Source organism: Malaclemys terrapin, chromosome 19 (genome assembly GCF_027887155.1).
Source record: "Malaclemys terrapin pileata isolate rMalTer1 chromosome 19, rMalTer1.hap1, whole genome shotgun sequence".
NCBI lineage: Eukaryota > Metazoa > Chordata > Testudines > Emydidae > Malaclemys > Malaclemys terrapin.
Genome location: NC_071523.1, coordinates 14,983,317 through 15,004,844, shown reverse-complemented (window position 1 = coordinate 15,004,844; position 21,528 = coordinate 14,983,317). Strand labels below are relative to the sequence as shown.

Below are 21,528 nucleotides of genomic sequence, written 5' to 3'. Positions count from 1 at the left end.
TCTAGATCAAAAGTTTCCTTCAGAAATCCTGGTTATCTGATAGTTACAAATATATTTCAAATTTTAAATATTGTGATTTGTTCGCTTCACCTATCCCAGTGCATGTAAAGCAATTCCTCCGCCTAAAAGTGCCCAACAATGCCCACACCCATAAATCGTGCAAGAAAACAGACCTCTTACAACTTTAATTTATATTTTTTCATTTACTCAACACCTGGTGTCGCAGAAACTTCTGTAATTTGTTTCCGTTTTAATGTTCAATAGAGCCAAAAGTTTAATAATGTAGATTTTTGTGTGAAACTAAGTCATCACAGAAAATGGGGCATTCTTAGCAATCTTATCAAAACAGGTGATCACATTTGGTTTATGTGTTTTTGTTTCTGGGTTAGTCATTGTGAGAGAGTTTAATTTGGATCTTTCTAGTTTCCATTTTACAAAAATGTGCCAGGCAGACAGTAAGTCATAGAAACCATTGACACCTTGAAATTACTCTGGTAGAACTTGTTGCTGTTTTATCTGACTTGAAGAGCTTTACATATATCATGAATGGAATCCTTTTTTCTCTCCAGAGTGGGATATTTTGAGTTCAGAATGGGGGAGAGTCCTTACAAATGCCTTGTATTTTTACTTTCCACAGGGGTGGTGTCTGACTGATAAATTCTATTCAATAATAGCTTAAACTGAAAAAATCAGGTTTTGTCTTTTGAAAGAAAAACCTTCCTTTATCATGAAAATCTACTTTGTTTAAGAAAGTTTAAATGAAGAGGCCACTGATGCCCTTTGTCTGAGGCTTGGTTATTTTGTCAGAGCACAGATTCCTTTAAACTGGTATCACCAGAATACATATTGTCTGTCTCTCTCTCTCATGCACATGCTCATTGAATTTGTTAGAATTGGGTAAGTGAAGTGACTTTAAAATGGATCCAGGGCTTCCATCAGAGACTTCCTGATCACATTTGCTCAGGTTACAAGATCAAAGATATTGTTTGTTACCTGGCTCAACCTGCTTTCTGAAAATCAAGCTGTGCTCTTAATGTCTCCTACAGTTCATGAACAACGCGGTAGCAGGCATCTGCATCTCTTGGCAATTTTGTGAATAAAGCATGATGCAGAGTGGATTTCAGATAACTTCTCTCCTCAGTGATATGAGCTTTACTTGTGAAAGAGGTCTTGTAATAAATGCCTATGCAGAAAAGTGTTAATCCAAAAGATTAAGGGTTAGACTATCAAAGGGACCCTAGCTCGGCCTCTCTATTTGCAGGTGTAATTTTCCTCAGAAAAAGAAATTGGGAGGAAACAAAAATAAAAACGATCTCCAAAGTTGTCTAGTGGGGCCTAAGCAACTACTACTTTTATTTTGTATGGGATCTTTTCTTGCCTGATTCTAGGTCTAATCTGGTGTCTGGAAACTTGCAGACCTCTCTTGCCTTCTGTCACTGACTAAGACTGCTGGAGGCCAATTTCCCCATCAAACAAATTGTTGAAATACCAGTTGCAATCAGCCACCAGCTAACATCAGAGAAGTTTTGGACTTTTGGTAGAACCAAGGAGGGGATGATGTTTGGAAGGACCTTTTGAGAGGAAAGTTATTGACCTGGCAGACTGACATATTTTAATGCTTTCTATTGTTTATGTTCATTTTTGGGTCAAGTAATGGAGGCCTCAGTATTTTCTCAAATAGTCAAGGGCTGAGGATTCCAAATTTTGGCTTGGAGGCATGTGCTATACTGCACCCAATGGCAGAAATTGATGACCTTTCTTATCTATTGTAGGAATACATGGATCCTATGAATGAGTACAATGCCCTAAATGAAGCCAAGCAGATGATAGCTGTGGCAGATGAGAATCAGAACCATCACTTGGAGCTGGAGGAGATCCTGAAATACAGCGAATACTTCACTGGCAGCAAGCTTATGGACTATGCACGTAATGTTCACGAGGAGTTCTGATCATGCTCATCTCTGCAGAGCTCTGAAGCACCTTCTTGCTTTCCAAAAACAAAAAGAAAGTTACCTTGCTGCTATATGTGTTGTGTGTGTATGATGTGTTGTCCTAGACTTAAAAAAAAAAAACAAAAAAAACGTCCATATAGAAGAACTGCAGTTCTCCTTTAACCTTCAGTATAAAGAAGGAAAGGGCTGTAAGTAACAAGGCAGGATCTGGACTAACCAGTTCATACTACCTTGTGCAGTTATTGTAGCTGAAAGTTCAGCTTAGGCCTTGTGAAGGCATCTTTAAATATCTAACTTCTGTTGCCTACAAAGCAGCTGATCTATGAAAATCATCATTAACATTGGAGGATCTTAGTTTTTTTTTTTTTTTTTTTAAAGGCGATCGTTTCGGATATTTCTTTTCTGACAGCATTCTAGGAGAATCCAACAAGGGATTAATTGGCGTATAAGGTGCGTTGGTTTTGCTCAGCACAGGATCCTTTATATTTAGGGGTGTGGATATGTACTTTTCAGCTCGTGAACGTCAGCTGTAAATTGCATCAGAGGTGCACATGGACTCAATGCAGGTGGGCTGATTAGGTTATGTTTTCAGCTGCCAAAATCAAGTGTGTATTCACCTCACTCACTCCTAATTGTACTAGAGTGGCCACTCCCAGGGTGAAGAAAAGAAAAATGTGAACACTCTTACAATAGTCACTATAAGTGAAAGGCTCCATCAGACAAACTATGACTGCTGAGGAGTTTATTTATATTCGCCATTGCTTGTGTCTGGACCGGCCTGGGTTTCATCTCATTCCATCATACGGATGAGAAGCCTGCTGCATCTGAGTCTGTTAAAGTTTTTGAACAGAGTAAGTGTTTTCTTTTAGCACTCTGCTGACAGGAACAATATGGCTGGAAAGAACAGACAGCCATGAGAAAGGAAATGGCAACCACATTGCTTTAAAGGCTATCCAACCCGATCTGTACTTTTTTTGGTTCATCTTCCTCCTCTTCCTGCATTTTTCACAATACCTTTTAGTCTGGGTATTGGGTGTCCAGTGTTGGAGACTATTATTAAATAACTGCTTTTCCAACACTGCTTTCGCAATCTGAAAAGTTACTTTCCATTTTAAACAGGAGTGTTCGAAATTTTACAAGTGAAATCCTTTTTTTGATTTAAAGCAGAATGGAAACTGATCTACAGTGTGACAGAAATCCCGCCCTTGTGCTGTTCTGCAGCAGTGGGAATGAAAAGCTCATTTTAATCACTTTCATTTCAAAAGAGCTCACATTTCTAAATACAGAGAGAGGAATGTCTTAACCTGTGAATGTTCAGGGAGCTGCAGGGAGCAAAAATGGATTCAGCTTTTAGAATCATGAACTGTGTTGCAACTAATTAGAATTCACTCTGTCTCAATCTGGTTAAATTTGTTAAAACTAGTTAAATTTGTAGAGCTGTTTGGTTAGGTCTCACAAGCTAATCCCTACAAGTAGGATTGGTTTCAACCTCCATTGGTTTAATTTATGTCCCACTCTTCTCTAGCTGTACTGTGGGCTAACAGAGGCAGTTCAGAACTTCTTAAGGTTCCTTGAGCTTTTTGGTTTAATCTGTTTTGGCGGTAATCTCTATGGAGAATCTTGCAACACAAGGGTCATATCCACTAATGTTTAAAATAAAAAATGCTTCACTTTATTCTAGCCTTACCCTTGCTGTAAAAAAACCATCTTTTGGGGGCTTGCTTGAAATTCCAATTAAGGTGTGTTATATCTAATCAAGTTCATTCTCTTAATATAATGTACATACAGGGATTGCTGTTTGTTTTGATTTAAAATGTCCCCTTTTTTTGTTAAATGGCTTGTATCAAAGTCTTTTTATATACATTTATCTTTTTTGCATTAAATATATTTCTCTGTGCTTTGGCAATGCTCCAGCATTGAGATTCTTCATTAAGACAAACTATTTAAGACCTCAGATTAAAGAAATTTAATCATGAAGTGAACATAAGTCAAATGGGGGGGAAAGAGTGGAGAAATTGTGATAGTCTACTCATGTTCTACTTGTAATCAAAAGTAGCTGGATGTTCCTTCTATAATGAGTCTACAGAGACTGATTTGGACCCCAACTACTCTGACTTGCAACCAACTTCTGGGTTTGTTTAAACATGGTTGGATTGTACTGTAGACAGGGCCTGAAACAATACCTCTGATGTGATTTTTATCACACACATGATGTTACCCTGGCATCACTGTTATCTCTTTCATTGTGGATTAATCTGTTCATTTTCCATCATGAGGATTAGAAACCGAGACTTGATCTACACAATCTACTCTGTCTGTCTCCTCCCCCTCTTCAGGCACTAGTACCCTTTTTTGGGGAGACCGGGGGGGCTTGCATTTTGGGGAAGGGGCAACTGGGCTGCGTGGAGACACTCAGATGATTCCTCTCTCTACATTTTAGAAAGAAGGAAACTAAGTTCAGATACCGTTCTGTTTAATCATCCTATGGTTCTTTAGTGTTCTACTTCCAATCTTGCCTTTCCCAATTTCTGCATCTGTCAGATTCTTAGCCACAGGGCAGTTTTCATCTGCCAGTAATCTACTATTGATCCAGTTCTTCCATTTAGCACTACTTACAGTAGTTGATTGTTTAACTTTGTCCATGTTCACTTACCACTGTTTATAACATAAAAGCAGTCTGCCTACTGCTATAAAGTGCTTGGTAGCCAAGCTAGCACCGGCACATGGCAGTTGGGAGGGTTTGTATTTTAGAGAAAGGTGGGGGGAATTAAATTAAATCTATTTGGTCTTTAGTAGACTAATGTTGAGTTATTCATTGTGTGATATAACTTGGGATATGTGCATATAGTTACAACTTCCAGAACTGCAATGGAAAGGGTGTACATTAGCAGTATTTACCAACTGAATGATACTTTACCAGCATTCAATTGTAATGAAATAGAATCTGAATATATAGTCATCAATGTTTACATTGTTTTTGCTTTAAATGCGTTTAGAACATTTCCAACCTTATGTTGTTTGTAAATTTCATCCACATCAAAGTCTTTTGTTCGGATTCCCTTCCAAATGAATAAACAGATCCTGCTACTTGCGATGAAAGGGAGAGGAAGACCATTTAGGTTGATCAAAAGTTGCAAAGGGAAGAAATAAGTCAGTATGATATAAAATTATATTTACCTGATTTTTTTTTTATAGTGATGCTACGTAGCAAGACTTATGCCACTTAATTTCCTATGTGCAGACCAGTGTGGGTTGTGTTCTTTTTTTCATTGCAGATAGAGCAAAAGATAATTTGGAGTGAAAAAAACATCAGCTCTGGTTTCTTTTGAAAGGAACGGCTTTACTAAAGCTGTAACTTTCCAATGATTTTGAGAGGACTGTGGAATGGAAAAAAAAATTGGGGTATGTCTTTAAAAATTCAGAGACACTGGGGGAGAGGGGAACAGCATAAATAAAATACAGCAATAGAATTGCTCTGCAATCCTCTCAACTGTATCAGATTATAAAGGATGTCATTCATTTCCGGTCCAAATTTACTTCCCTCCAGTACAGACCTGGTGGTGGTTTCTTGCAAGTGAACTGTAAATTGACATCAGAAATGCTGAGTCTTAGAAGTCTGGTTCTAAAAAACTTGACAAATTTTAAATAAAAATCAAATAAAATCCCTTTTTGACTATTGTCTTTTAATTTGGGCCTTGACTTGAACACTCTTAAAGGCCATTTTCACTAGGGTAGCTAAGCAGATTCGGGGAATCCCAAAACCTGTGTGTCTAACTCCTGTGAATAAAACTTGATGAATGTAGGTGAAACCTCGCTGCTTCTGTCATGGTCTCATTCTCCCCTTCTGTGCTGTACTAACTTGTTCATGAAGGAGAACAAGATGATGCCCTGTCCCCTTCTCACTACTGCTGGTGTCCCCCTCCCACATCCCAGGCACTCCTGTTTCAGGTCCTCCTTCTCAGGCACGAGGGGAACAGAACTGATGTGATTTTGCTGTACAGAAGGACACCAAACAATACTAAGGGACATCCATGTGGGTTCCTCATCCCCTGTGCCCTAAGAGAAACAATTCTGCAGGGTGCTTCATTTCCCATAGAGCACAGAAAGGCTTTGAGAGAAGGGTTAGAATGGCTGGTTGGTGTATAGGCCACACTCCCCTGGTTAGAGCAATGCAGCTGCTGTGGAAGGTACTGTGGCTCCAATACAGTAGCCCCACTGTTGTACTAAGGGCAAAGGGGCAGATTCCATGTGCACCTAGCCCCCGTGGAATTAGCGTGTACACAGTCAATATTTCACATGCACCATTCCCTGAGCTATATATGATGCACCACACTCTTAATTTTAATACTTAGGAGTTAATTTTGTCATCATAATGGTGGATAGTGTCTCCTATTTCTCCCTCCATTAAAACTCTGCCCATTTTCACAAGCTGGAGTGATACTTGCATAGCAAGAGGCTAATATGTGACATTTAACCACTATCCCTGAAAACTGCTAGCCAGAATTCTTGCAAAACTATTCAGTATGTTCCCCTTCTGGCTTTTGAAATGAGTGACAGTGCTTCAGTTCAGATAACGGGAGGCTAAGGCTGGTGTTATTCACAAAGGACGTGGTTCGTTCCTAATAAAACCTTAAGCTAAGAAATGGCATATGGCCTTTTTTTTAGGGCCTAAAATAATTCTTTCATAGAATTGATTCAGAAAACTTTATTTTCCCTTCTTCCTTGAAGGAACCCGAAAGCTGAAAGGAGGAGGAGCTGAAAAGAGGTGGTACATGGTGGGAATTTCCCCATTGCAGGCATATGAATTGCCTTCCTGTTCTTCAGCAGTCTAGGTTCAACCTCTCCTAGAGTTTACTTTTTTTGCAGGGGAAGTGGAGAGTCAGCATGGCTGGGCGAGTATTAGCCAAATTTGTCGTCTCTTCTTTTACTGCTGATTTGTTCTTCCTGTTGCTCTCTGCTATGCAGTGTTCAGGGCTGATTTGTGGACAATTTGAATATCCCTTATATAAAAGATGCTGCAAAGAGTGTGCTCCTGGTAAGTCCTCGTCATCAACTCAATCTTGACAGTCCTTGTTAGATGTAAAGTCCAGCACTTAATGAGGTAGGGGGGTGGGGGAAGTAATCTTGTGAACCCAAAATGTTACTGACATGTCGGAAACAAAGTCTGAACTATAAAATACTGTTTTATAAGGTGTCTAGTTTGTAATAAACGCTTTCCGTAACTTAAGCGGGTAACCTTGAGAAACCCTATACATCACTCTACGGAATGAAATCTTCAAAGACTTGTCTACATTGGCGTATTTTTCCTAAAATTTCCCACTGGTGCAGGTCGATGATGGGAGCATTAGCAAGGACTGACTGCCGAAATCTTAACTAACCTATTGTCTAGCCTGACTCAGATTAGCAGTAAATGGCATACCAGTTAAAATGCTGGTGGACACAGGAGACTTGTTGGTGCTAGTACTTGGTTGTAGCTGCAATGGTGGGTCATCTTAAGAAAATAGGTCTAGTATAGTTAAGGGTAAGACACTGCAAGATGTCTTTAAAGCGGCTTCCATTGAAACAGCGTTTACTGTCGCTAAAGCTTATATATTTTTGTTTTTATTAAAAAGTGTCGATTGACCATATGCTCTCCTATTGAAGAGAACAGGGCATGCCAAACATCACTGGAAAAATCAAGATTTATGGATGGCCGGCATCTTTGGATTTTTAAATTGCTCTGTAGGCATGATCCATATGCCATGTGGACGCCTCCCTGTGAAGAGAGCTAGTTCTCTTTGCTTCACGTAATTTATGAGCATGATTTGGCAAGACCATAGGCAGCAGCAAATGGAGTACTTGTTTCCTCCCACTTTCTCCTTTTTGGTAGAAACTGAATGAATTTTGCTCTGTCTGTTTTTTCTTTCTCACCGCCACTCTTAGAGCGGAATGACAGTTCTGCAATCAGAGCTGAGGAAGTGGAAAAGTGCAAAAAATACACAGGCACTATTAGTTGGATATGATTATAGAAATTACTTGACAACCCAGAGTAACCACAACTGGCATGTGACACCACACTGTACAATGGGCAGTCTGTTAATAGAAAGTGGCATGTAAAGTTCAGGGCTGACAGGAAGGGAAGGTACATTCTCATCTCTGCAAGATGGTTAGATTGTGTGCTTCCACCTTTTTGCAAGAGGTTTTTGTTTAAAAATAATAATAATAATAATCCTGTACAGAGTTGTCTATGCATCTTCAAATTAGAGCTCTTTCTTTATTCACAATTCCATCCCACCCGTCCACGTAAAATTTGTACTGCATTAGCTACTGCAGCGAAAACTGACATCAGTGTTTTCCAAAGATACTGGTTGTAACAGATCCCCATTTTTGAGACTTGGCTTGCCGCACAAGCCCTCAGGGTATTCCCAAAGCTACTGAATTATGAGGGGTTTTGAGTTCCTCATTCTGGGACACATCCCATTCCTGGTAAGTGGGTACAGACAATACCTCATGTGTCACATGCTACTTTTTTTCTCCTTAATGTGGTGAGGGAGTTTCCATGGGCTGTCGCTTAGTTAGAAGCTACTGAGTAAGTGCTAGACTGGGAAGACATGTCTCCCTCCTGTCCCCGCGGGTGAATATATTACTATGTCTTGCAATTCATTACTGAGGTAAAGCAGTGGATACATATAGTCTTTGGTAATGGCCATATGAAAATGCAGCTGTCAAGATAGTTGATTTAGACAATAGCTTCTGTGGTACAAGGTCATTTAATTGTGGGTGTTGTGGGTTGGTATGGTTTTGTTCAAATGAATTCTTTCCCAGCTACTTGGAAAATGCCCCGAATTTTGCCTGCCAGCTCTTGGAACATTCTGCATTCAGGAGAGTAGTCTGTTTCCTGAGAGTGTAGGATGTGCAATAGATAGTGAGTTAATGGGTTTTAGTGCTGTGAGACTAATGAGTTATCCTTTCTCAGAACTGTTTGCTGTTAGCACCCAGTGAAACTTAGAGAAAATGAATGAGTGGGGTGGAAAAAAGTACAGTGTGATCCTCATTTTCCAAGAGCAAGGGTGAGAATAAAACATTAATTACAGCTGGATTTTAAAAGTACTGAGCATAAAAATGATTGCTCCTTATTTTCAAGTAGCCTGTACCAGGGTTCTCAAACTGGGAGTCGTGACCCCTAAGGGGGTTGCAAGGTGGTTACATGTGAGTTGCAAGCTGTCAGCTTCATGGGGCTGACAGTCCCGAGCCCCCATTAAATTAACCCCCCCCCATTTTTAATTTATAAGGGGGTGTCGCACTCAAAGACATGCTGTGAAAGCGGTCACCCATACAAAAAGTTTGAAAACCCCTGTATTGTATGTTAGGCCATTAGCGAGATATAGGAAATGTGCCTCGATACCTAGAGCATAAGATGACTCAGAACCTCTTGATACTATTCCTGGCTCTGCCACTGACTTGCTGTTTGACCTTGGACAAGTCATTTAATCCCTGTACCTAATTATCAGTCTTCAAAACAGAAACTAGATTGAATTGTTACAGACTTCAAAAGTGTTGTGAAACGTAATTAATGTTTGAAAAGTATTCTGAACTCGGCTGAAAGTACAAAGTACAGTATTGTTGCATTATCTGTTGCAGCAACATAAGGGTGCCTCATTTCTTGCAAAAAAAACATACCCATTATATGCAAGTTCTCTGAGGAGAGTTTCTGGGCTTGAGATCAGAGCACAACTGACCAACATTTAACAGGGGGAACTTTCTGTCCAGTCAGACATTCCTTTAGTATAATGATGTGTGTATCTAAAACAAGTGCTCCTCGAAGGGGGAATTCAAATTCTGAGAGAGAGACATGGGATATGTTACCTAGCTGCCTGTAACAGCCGTGAGTAAAGCAGATAGCAGCAATCTCTAGAATAGAAGGAGAGAGACGTGTGCTGTCGTGTTTTATATGTCACTTTACAAACGTGATTTGATTATTTCCTGACATACCTCTGAGTGGGCTAAATAACAGTGGGATAGTGCAGATGGGGAAAGAGAACATTTAAGCCCAGTGCCACAGAAAAAATGAGCATCAGAGCCAGAATTAGAACTCGGGACCAATGCTTGAACCGCTGTACCACTCCACTCCTCTGATCTCAGTTATTATGCCATCTTACGTCACTTCTGAATTAGTGATTTGAATTCCGACTCCTCTGACAGCTGTTTTGGCGAAAGTGAAATGATTTTGGTGGCGTTAATCAAGCTCTTAGTGGACAGACGCCATGCTAATTAAGCATGTTAGAAATAAATAGGTGTTCATATTAGACACTGCTAGCATAGTGGGCACCTGTGTCTAAGGAGAGAGGCTGAATCAATTTCCAACTCCTAGAGGCGGTCCAGGATGTTGGATGATGCCAGGAAGGACTTCAATGCTATCAAACCACAAATCTGAAAGGCAGAGCTAATACTGATTTGGGTACAAAACAAAACCGATACATTTGCGTGAAGAGTTAATTTCCCACATCCTCTGCATCCCCCCTCCCTCTCCCCATCCAGTTCTATGTATCCGTCAATGTATTTTCAGTTTGGGCCATGGGGAAGTGCTCTGAAAAGAAGACTGAGAGAAGTATGTCCAGATCCTCCAAGGTATATAGACTCATATGGTCTATTGATTTCAATGGAAGTCAGGTGCCTAAATAACTTTGAGGATCTGGGCTAGAGTGGCTGATCCTACAAGCTCAGAAGTCAAGGGGAATATGCAGGATTGGGTTTATAAACATTTCCTTTTGCACAGTGTTGCTCAAATGAAGGTGCTTCTCCATTTACTGAAACTTATTTTACAATTTTGTAGCAACCTCCCTGTTTCAAATAGGAGCCCTGTATTGACTCAAGATCCCCCGATCCCCCATGAGTCAATGTAAATACTCCTTTGTGCTGTGAATTCCTGCCTGGAGAATCTTTACTTTCATCCACCTTCTGCAAGCCTCTGTTAAACAGCAGCTCTATTCCTGGATCTGCCACGGCCTCACTGCGCGACCTTGTCACTTGCACTCTCTGGGTCTATTTTCCTGTTTCTAAAAAGGGGCCAACAATATCTGCTACTGTGATGAGTGCCAATATAAGAGCTTGGATGGATGCATAAATACCTCAGATGGGAGGCTGTCAGGCTTAATTAATTGATGTTTAATGTGCTTTGAGATCCCCCCCCCCCCAGAGAAAGATGCTATAGACATGCACGTTATTAACTATTTAATTGCTGCGTGTCGTAATAGGTCTATCCAACCTACCTGCTATACCATCCATTGTATCTGTTTGCTTCTTGGTCCCTACTAAGGCAGTTCAAATGACTTTATCTTGGTAGAGGTACTGTGGGAAAGCCGCAGTATTGTACAGATATCCGCCCCTTGTATCACAGCTGCAGTGGCAAATTGACCCTTGGCAGTGACCTCAGCTGCGTACCCTGACATTCAAAAGGTTCTGTTGTAGAAAAATGCTGTTTGGGATGCATTGGGGAAGGAGATGGATGTTACTGTCCACATTTTCAGAATGCTAGTAGGTGTCTAGAAGTGGGTCGTGGCTATTAATGCACGGACAGTGACACAAAGAGATTCCTCTCCTATACATGCTCTTTGTCCTAGGTGAGGGAATGAGAAACCGCTGCTCGCCATCATCAGAAACCGAGTGCGTCCCCTGCCAAGATGGATACTATAACTCAAAGCATAACTACTATTCGTGCAAAAGGTGCACCATCTGTGACACAGGTAAGTCAGTGACGCAGTGGCCACTTCTTTACAGGGGGTCCCCAGAATATCCCCCTAAAGTCCTTAGGTGCTTTTCTCAGGCCTCTCCTCTTTCCTACTCCCCAAAGGGCTGGCAGATAAAGTTTTTGCATAGTCAAAAATAGCCCGTTTTTTCAAGCCATTATAAGAGCTGGTGGAGTTTTTTAAAATTTTGACAAGATTTTGATGGGGGGGAAAATGGTGGTTTAATTTTTCTTTTTTTTTTTTCTTTTTTTCCATGTTTCAAGTCAGAGAAACTGGATAAGACTCTAACTTGAACCCATTCATTCTGCTCTTTAATGACCTGGTTAAGTGGCACAAGGGAATCCATTGCATGCAAACGGGTTCAAGAGACTAGACTTGACCTCCATGTCTCCCGTTTGCCAATGCAGAACAATGAGCGTTAGGCCAATTAATTTCCTTTCTTCCCTTCCACCTCCCCAACTCTGTTGCTCCTAGATAGGGGAAGCATTGAGGTGAAGAAGTGCGATAAGATCTCAGATACAGTTTGCGTGTGCATGAAGGGTTACACTCCATACGACAGCGGATCGTCAGAGGAATCTCCATCAGAAAATGGTGTGTAATTAGCTTTTTTTTTTTAATTATAACAGTATTCCTCCCAGTGAAAAGCACCTGCTGGCTGTTTTGTAAATTATCTCTGTCTGCAAGACGACCATTGCTAACAGGGTGGTGTGCAAAATGCTGCCACAGGACTTCTCCTCTTTAACCTCCATAAACACTCTGCAGGAAATGCAAGGTACCTCGCCAGGAAACAGAATAAAAAGGGTGTTATACTTGTTCAATATGCTACCTTCCCTTTGTACAGACCCAAATGTTGACTGCAATTTCAATGGTGCTGTTGTATGTACTCTGGTTTTGCGTGACACTCTGGAATGGAAGCTGTTTTACACATTGTAATGCTCATGTATCATTCTTGCTCCAGGTTTATCCAAAAGATGTTCACAGCTACTCCAAATCTGTATCAAGCAACCATAGTTTTAAAATATTGTCTCTTTTTTTCAGAATGCTTCCCTTGTCCTGATGGGCATTTTTCCAATGGAAACAATGACAGATGTTGGCCCTGGACCAAGTACGTATCCCTCATCCAAACAAACTGGGCTTAAACTATTTGTTTCTTGCACAGTAGTTAAGGGTTGCTCACAGCAGACCCTTCTATCTCCTTCCCTAAAGTCAGTATATGGAATTCCCAAAGGTAAGCCAGCAATTAATTTCAGTAAGACTTGTATTCATGATGACTCTTAAGATCTCTGCAAGAGGGCTATGTGCCAGCTCATGGGATGCACTGGCATCCTGCATTTTCCCTTTTCCACCATGATGGCTTCAGTAGAAAGCTGGCCAAGTGGAAATTTCACATATCTGGAAAGGGCTGCACCACCTCACACAGGGAAGCTATTCGTGATTGTAGCAAACCACATGGAACCTGAAGGGAGGACCACAGTTTGCAAGAGGGAAGAGTTTGGAGGAGGCTCCAGGAAATTGGCCTGTGTGCACATGACTAGAGCTGATGTCGCAACATCCTGATAAACGGTTTTCTCCGTAAAGAGCCAGTTTAGTTTTACGAGCATGGGGTCTTTTCATGTTGTTAACCCAGCATGCATTGCCTGAAACGATGATGTTTTCTTCCCTGAGAGCAATTCTACACCCCTCTTCTTTTTGTCTCATCCCATGGTGTTCTCTCTAGTTGAGCAGAAGTTGGGAATACAGCTGCAACCCATGCTCCACTTTGGAGTGGCTACTGAGCGTTGCCGTGGAGGGATCATCTGAATTTCCAATGTTCAAGCAAGCAGGAAAAGATTTGTTTTGTTTTTGTTTTTTTAATTAAAAAAAAAAAAAAATCCAGGCCTCCTTTATACAACATAAAGAAGCTTCCCCCTCACACACACACACACACACACACAAATTTGCATATGCTCCATCTTTTTTCCTGTACAGGTCATCTTTATATTCGGCACCGAAGCTATTTAAATAATTCCATTTATTTATTTACACTGGCAGCTGCACCGCTTATGGTAAAAAAACTCTGAGAGCTGGGACAAAAATAGAAGATGCCATCTGTGATGACCAGGACAAACAGGCCACCACACTCCAAACATCCACCTTATACCTCTCTATCATCAGCCGCAGAAGCAATGGATCTACTACAGCACCCACCCCCTTCACGTCCAAAGACACCCTTTTCACCATTCCCGTTATAAAGGAGACTAACTGGGGTAAGGCCAGGCTGAATCTTGTCTTCTAGTAGTTGCCTCCTTTTGCCTGCTCTTCTGAACAACTCTTTTGTTCCCCTTCAGTCTATCAAAAACGCTTCTGCCAAACTCCTCTTCCTCCAACTATATCAGCCCCCTTTGTAACCAGTCACTTCAGATTTCACATCCCCTTCCTTAGCAGTTTCAAACTCCCCGCACAGCTCTGTTACTGTCAACATCTCACCAGTTGTTGCCTGCCTGCCTCCTCTTTTCCTCTGCATGCCTCCGTGGCCCCTTTGTTACCTCTTTCCACAAGCACCTCTGTCCCTTCCCCAAGCATTGGGATGCCTTCTCCTAATCCTATATGCCATGCAGCCTCCCTCTCCTTCTCAGACCTATTTTCCCACAGCCCCACAATGAGCATTCCTCTCATCCTGTATATACACAAAAATAATTATATCTTAAAAAAAATAACTCAAGGCATTAACAAGTATCAGGGGGGTAGCCGTGTTAGTCTGAATCTGTAAAAAGCAACAGAGGGTCCTGTGGCACCTTTAAGACTAACGGAAGTATTGGGAGCATAAGCTTTCGTGGGTAAGAACCTCACTTCTTCAGATGCAAGTAATGGAAATTTCCAGAGGCCGGTATAAATCAGTATGGAGATAACGAGGTTAGTTCAATCAAGGAGGGTGAGGCGCTCTGCTAGCAGTTGCGGTGTGAACATCAAGGGAGGAGAAACTGCTTCTGTAGTTGGATAGCCATTCACAGTCTTTGTTTAATCCTGATCTGATGGTGTCAATTTGATCAGGATTAAATTGACACCATCAGATCAGGATTAAACAAAGACTGTGAATGGCTATCCAACTACAGAAGCAGTTTCTCCTCCCTTGGTGTTCACACCTCAACTGCTAGCAGAGCGCCTCACCCTCCTTGATTGAACTAACCTCGTTATCTCCAGACTGATTTATACCTGCCTCTGGAAATTTCCATTACTTGCATCTGAAGAAGTGAGGTTCTTACCCACGAAAGCTTATGCTCCCAATACTTCTGTTAGTCTTAAAGGGGCCACAGGACCCTCTGTGGCATTAACAAGGTGATTGTACCACCCAGGCATCCCATAACCTCTCGGGTGTATTCCCTCCTCAAACAGGAGGGATGATTCATTTCCACTTCCCCAGTTTATTTGGTTCCTGCTCTTCCTTAGCCTCATGTACATGCTAGGTTTGAATTTGGCAGCTCTCATGACCTGCCAACTCAGGGAAACCATTTAATCTCTTGCCATCATCGCCACCTACCCACTTGCAGTCATAGTTAGCTTTTAAAAACTGTGGGAAACGTGGACACCCTGACTCCTGTGATATAAATGTAGCCTTGATTGTAGGACGACATATTCACTTCATGGTTCTGAGATGGCCACCGTTATGTCATTATCCTTACTGGAATCGTCATCGCTTTCTCATGCATTCAGTCTCCCAGGTTTCATGCTCATCATCATCTTGTTTGATTTAACAAGTTTTTGTGTGATGCTCATCATTGTGGCATCGGAGTGCCTACGTTGTACGTAACTCGGGATGGTAATCATGCAGGGGCCCAGCAGTGTGTGCTCTTGCACTCTCTCTCTCTGTCTCGTGTGTAATGTTCTTCCTTTATTTTTCCCCTAGGGTCTTTATCGCTCATTTTGATTTGCTTAACGTTGCTCATGGTATCTGGAATGTCCATCGTCCTCTTGATTATCCAGACGACCAAAAAGGAGAAGCCAAAGAGGCCTCCTGTGAATGGACAACTTGGTGAGTCTCTGTTTAAAAGCTTGCTGTTCTACACAATTAATTTGGAGCGAATGGGTGGATAACCTGTCTCTCAGGGTATGGCTACACGACAGTGTAGGCCCAGGGTTCAAACTCAGGCTCAAGCCTAATCCCCCTTCCTACTAAACAGACATTGTGCTAACGCAGGGCTTAGATCCAAGGGCCTAGGACCCTATGGGGTAGAAGGTCTGAGCCTGAGTCAAGCCGGGACCCAGGGTTCCACCCCATTGCTTTGCAGTGTAGACACAGCCCCACTGGAATCATGCTTTTGGAGTCTGCCAAAAATATTCCGCAATCCCCCTGGCCAACTTTTTGTCCTCTGGACAGTCAAGTTTTTCACGCTGCATGACTCCCTAATTTAAAAGAACTGTGGTGGGCCTTGAACAAAGATTTGCATACATCCCTGGCCCTTTGCCAATGGGAAAGTGCCTTGAAAAACATTAAAAACTGTGCTTGTGGTCTGGATTTAAGGCTGATCCAGATTTTTCATTTTTATTGGTCCCTGCGTAAGTTATAGTGCATGGGTCTGGCCGATGCAGACAGTTGCTGGAGGTGCGGGTCTGCCAGAGCAGAGAACTGTTTTGGGGGATGTATCTGATCACCCTGGAAACTCTCCGGCTCACAGAAAGCTTGGCTCTCGAGAGCAGTGCCTGTAGCCGCATGGCTTGCTTAGATGGAAGAGAAAATTGCCTCCATGGGTAGAAGCTTGACTTAGGGATCTGGATGACCTGGTAGCTAAAGAGGAGGGGCCTCAGACAAATCTGAAAAGATTTGGTCTAACTTTTTAGAAGGCTTTAATTAACCCTAAGTGGATGGGAACTGAGATGTTCTCCTTTCCCCTCTCTGCTCCCTTCCTTCTCTTCCCAGTCCTTTATCTTTTCTTCCTCCTGCCTTGCTTGCTGTTCCCCTTTCCTCCCTTTTCTCTTTACTTCATTACTCTCTTTTCTGTGTGGCTTTATAGCTACCAAAATATTTGACACACACACACACACACACACACACACACACCGCTGAGATCAGCTCACCAAGGAGGAGGATTGAATATATACAGCATGCTGAAAAAAAGAATAGTGCATCATATACCCATTGAGTGAATCTGTGACACAGGACCAGCCTGGCTGAAATATACTGTATCTGCCTATGTCGTCAGAACTTGTATTTCCCCCTCTATTTGCAATTTTGTACTTTCCTTCCTTTTTTCTTTATCTCTTTTCTGTTTTTCCCCTTACATGGGGAGAGGGGAATCAACAATATACAAATAATTTAAAAAAAAATTGCTACTCTGTCAGGCAACCTTGCAAGATGCCTGCTGAAGTTGTGACCCTTTTCTATCCATTTACAAATGAGCTGCCGCAGGGTCGGTCTTTCACCTTTTCCAAATGAATGAATTGTTTGACTGACAAGGGGGCGGGCACTCCATTCAAAGCCAATTAGACGCATGGTTCTGGGTCAGCCCACTGCTGCCTGCTCTTCTCGTTACACAGCACCAATAAAATATGTTCCCATTGTTCCCTAAACCCATCCCACTTCTACTACATACCCTGTATCGGCTAGACCAGCAAGCAGTAATCTAGAAGTCGCTCGCTCCCTGCCTTAGTTGTTCTGTGCGCCCATGTGTGCATGAAACCAGAAGAGCCATTTGCTTCTCTTTCCCCTCCTGCTCTATACAAAGTTTCTGTACTCTGTCTTTTTCAGATGGAAGGAGCTTTCGAATTCCTATCCAGGAAGAGCAAATCGACTCCAATTCCAGCCTCATCAAAAACTGATTCCCTTTTAAACTACAGTGTACTGTCATCTGAGCCAGTGGCGGCTCCGGGCACCAGCACTCCAAGCGTGTGCCTGGGGCGGCAAGCCGCGGAGGGCGCCCTGCCGGTTCCTGCAAGGGCGGCAATCAGGCTGCCTTTGGCGGCATGCCTGCAGGAGGTCCGTGGATTCGGCGGCAATTCGGCGGTGGGTACGCCGAAGCCGCGGGACCGGGGACCTCCCGCAGGCAAGCCGCCGAAGGCAGCCTGCCTGCCGTGCTTGGCGCGGCAAAAAAGCTAGAGCCGCCCCTGAACTGAGCCAAACAGTAGGAACCTAGCAATGCAATAACTACTCCTGGCGGCGGCTCCAGGCACCAGCGCCCCAAGCGCGTGCCTGGGGCAGCAAGCCACAGAGCGGTGGCCTGGCGGTCGCTGTGAGCGTGGCAGTCAGGCTGCCTTCAGCAGCTTGCCTGCAGGAGGTCCGCGGTGTTCGTTCCAGGGCTGGCTGCGCCCCCGGTCTCCTTTCTGGTCTCTCTAAGTGCTCCCCCTCAGGTCTTAGGCCTCATGCCTGTTCCTCTCTTGGGGTGGAATCATGTGATTCTCCCACTCTTAGACTGAGACGTGGGCTATAGAACCATGGGTATCAACTGAGCTTACCGAGCAGGTCCAACTGAGTTTGGGCACCTACCATTCTTCCCCTTGGGAGTTTGTGACCAGCGGTATATGGTGAGCAGACCTTTTTGAACCCAAAATATTGTATTTAGCAATAGTAGAATGCATTAGAGAGAGGATTTCAAAACAAATCTAGCCCTACCATCCTTTGGCGACCTAGGGAGGCCTAGCTTCTCCAGACCCCCAAGTGGCTCCTCTTTCCGAGTCTCATTCCAGTCTGGTTTCCCTTTTGGCTCTCCCTCCCCCTGAGAGAGTGACCCCCTTTAAACCTTGCTAGGATCCTTTGTTGTCTTGTATTTTGTGGGCCTTGACTTTTCCTGGTCAAAACAGTTTTGTAGGTTGTCTGGAGCCATGGAAACAGAATCGTGGAAGGTAATAACTCCAGTACTGCCTCTTAACAGTTTTTAAGCGTTTGTTGAGAGGTGGTAATCTGGAGACATTCTGCTTCTTTCTGCCTGTCAGATTCCTGTTAAGCTAAACCAGTGTATTCATACCATCCCAATAACTCTTATTAAAGGGTAGTCCAAATCCGTGTGTCTGTGTATAAGGGCAGAGTCTTTATATTCACAGCCTTGAGAGAAAGCAAATTCAGATACGTAGGGAGAAGATTAAGAGACGGCCACTCAAAGCGAACAAGCATGCAACTTGTCCCGATTTCAGACTTTAGCACTCAGCATTTGCACTGCTACTTCACCTGCAAACCCAACACACCCCCACTCTTGTGCTTCCTGTTTGCGTTCATGTGCATCACAATGAACATCCTGTTAAGAGGGGTGTTTGCAGAGGGGAAAAAGAAGGTGAAGGGTGGGAACAGGCTGCATGAAAAGCAAATGCCGAAAGGAGCGGAGGAAAAGAGAACTTCCAATGAAAGCATAAATAGTATTTATTGGGCCAGATCCTCACCCACTGACTTCAGTGGAACTACGTGTGTGCCACTGGGGATCTGGCCTACTGTCTCCATCTACGTTGTGTGTTTGGCCCCTATGTGGACGAGCGTAGCTTTCAAGGATTCTTCTGGCCCTGACATCACAATTAAACTGAATCACCCCGTGGAACGAAATTCCAATCAAACTCCAGCTAACTATGCAAAGCCCCAAATAGTTGGAGGTTCACAACCTGTCAGGCTCCCCTGCCGCTGGTTCTTGCCCCTTTCCGCTGTTGCTTTTGAACCCCTTTCTGTGCCCACAGGATTATCCTTGTTCGCTAAGTAACCTCAGCAAACCCCTCTCTGAATGCAGCTGTTGTCTTGTTCGCTTGGCAGAACACGACAATGTAAACAATTCAAAAAACACGAGGCCCCCTAGGTACAATATTTCTTCTTCTTGAAATGAGGCGTTGGCTGGGAGCAGCCAATAGATTGATGTTCCAGTAGTGACACTTTCTGCAGCTAGCATTATAGTACAGCTCTGCAGAATCCTGCCGGTAATGGATAGACAATCCAGACCCGGGCTGCCGTTCTGTATTTGAACACTCTGGGGCAGTTCACACTCAAGAACTGAACAAGCACTGGACCTGCTCCTGCTCCCGGTTGAAATAAATAGGAGTCTGGCAATTAAATTCAGTTGGAGCAGGAATATGCTCTATGAACAAATGCTACCCTGTATCTGTAATGGAGGTGCTGCATGTCTTCATGTTGGCTCATAGATTTTTCCAGGGGGTGAATGAGTTTTAAAGTTAATGGGAAGTGCCCTGTTAAAGACAAGCTGTGAAACGGGTCTTGGGCAAATCACTGAATCCCTCTGTTCCTCAGTCTGCCCGTCTGTAAAAACCGGAGTGATGATATTTACCTCCTTCCTGGCCGTGTGGGTGAGGTTTAACGTGAAGTACTCTTTCAGGGCTCTTTGAAAACCGAGGGGTGGCAAGTTGGATTGGCATCCAACAGCGACAAAAGCAAAAGATTAGCCTTTGCACTGTACAAATGAATAAGTTAATTATCCCCGACATATTTTGGTTTGTCTAATATAAATGGGTATAGTTTATTACATACCCTATGGTCCTAGCTCTGCAAACATATACAAACTAGCCTCCAGAGAGACTACTTCTGGGCTTAAAGCTAATCATGTGCATCACTGTTTGCAGGATCAGGACCTTACTGTGTGTGTACTTACTTATGTGTATATATTATAATATATTTTACATGTATATTCACAATCATGCAAAGTGTGATGATTATTTTATATATATGATATAGATCACAATATTTAACATGCCTGTAAGAGTATGTCCACACTGCAATTAGACACTTGCAGCTGACCCGTGCCAGCTGACACAGGCTAAGTGGCTGTTTAATTGCGGTGTAGATGCTCAGGCTGCAGCCTGGGTTCTGAGACCTTCCCACTGCCCAGGGTCCTAGAGCCCAGGCTCCAGCCAGAGCCTGAATGTCTACGCTACAGTTAAACAGCCCCTTAGCCCAAGCCCCAGTCAGCTAGCACAGGCCAGCCATGGATTTTTAATTGCAGTGTAGACCTCTCTTGAGTGAGTTTGGCTTACCTATAATATGTTCCATGATTTTGCAATATATTTTCCTGTAAATAGCTTTGGATGTAATTTCATGTGCCTTAATGTATAAAATAGAGGAAGGGAAAAACAATCCAAGTGCTATAGCGGAGCTGAGAAGTCTTTTTCATTTTAAATGCCTCTTCAATATGTAGTGAAATATTTATTTTGTATACAAAATAGCCACCACATGTGCCAAAATATGGCACGTCTTCCAGAACACAACAGCTGCCTGAAAACATGTTTTTTAAAAATACACCTCTACCCCAATATAACGCTGTCCTTGGGAGCCAAAAAATCTTACCGCATTATAGGTGAAACCACGTTATATCGAACTTGCTTTGATGCAATGGAGTGCGCAGGCCCGCTCCCCCCCTCCCCCCCCCCCGAGCGCTGCTTTACCACGTTATATCGGGTCGTGTTATATCGGAGTAGAGGTGTATGTATTGTTATATGTTATACATATAGTGTAATTAATTATTTCCTAAAGTGAAATACAGAAAATTGTATACAAATTTTGTATTAAATGGAGGAATTATTTTTAAAATAAAACATTTGTCTAAAATGTGGTGTGTGTGTGTAATCTGTATAATTGGAGAGACAAAACAAGGGGAGTAGGGGGTTTCAAAATGCCTGGTGTAGCCTTGTACAAGGCATTATGATGAAGGTGAAGGCCAAGGGCAGGATTTTCAAAGAAGATTTGGCCCAGGTCCTCAAAGGTATTTAGGCACCTAACTCCAGTGGGAGCTAGGCATGTAATTATCTTTGAGGACCTGGGCCCTAGAGAGTTAGGAGCATTGACTTTGAATGGGATTTGTGCTCTGAAGTCGCACAGGATAACATTTTTCAAAAGTTCCTGTGTGACTTGGGAGCCTAAGTCTTGTTGAAAGTCATGCACTTTAGTTTCACTGGGG

General features: G+C 42.8%; 2 protein-coding genes across 2 annotated transcripts in view; both read left to right on the top strand.

The window, feature by feature from the left end:
• SDF4 (stromal cell derived factor 4) overlaps positions 1–5,618 on the top strand; it is a 41,609-nt gene extending 35,991 nt beyond the window's left edge. Inside the window, exon 7 of the mRNA XM_054008899.1 lies at positions 1,773–5,618. Coding sequence (XP_053864874.1) covers positions 1,773–1,949 — 177 coding nt within the window. The 3' untranslated portion in view covers positions 1,950–5,618. The remainder of the gene's footprint in view (positions 1–1,772) is intronic.
• A 1,172-nt stretch (positions 5,619–6,790) lies between these two features.
• Positions 6,791–21,129, top strand: TNFRSF4 (TNF receptor superfamily member 4). The gene is made up of 7 exons (XM_054009322.1): positions 6,791–6,987; positions 11,552–11,674; positions 12,152–12,268; positions 12,716–12,782; positions 13,709–13,923; positions 15,561–15,686; positions 17,400–21,129. The coding sequence occupies exons 1-7, from the start codon at positions 6,837–6,839 to the stop codon at positions 17,468–17,470; spliced, it is 870 nt and encodes a 289-aa protein (XP_053865297.1). The 5' UTR covers positions 6,791–6,836; the 3' UTR covers positions 17,471–21,129.
• The last annotated feature ends 399 nt before the right edge of the window (positions 21,130–21,528 follow it).

Bases quoted from the DNA above. Each gene is read 5' to 3' on its own strand.
- TNFRSF4 (XM_054009322.1), top strand. From the start codon at position 6,837: ATGGCTGGGCGAGTATTAGCCAAATTTGTCGTCTCTTCTTTTACTGCT. The intron at 6,988-11,551 runs GTAAGTCCTCGT...TCTTTGTCCTAG, and splicing joins CTGCAAAGAGTGTGCTCCTG to GTGAGGGAATGAGAAACCGC. The intron at 12,269-12,715 runs GTGTGTAATTAG...TCTTTTTTTCAG, and splicing joins GGAATCTCCATCAGAAAATG to AATGCTTCCCTTGTCCTGAT.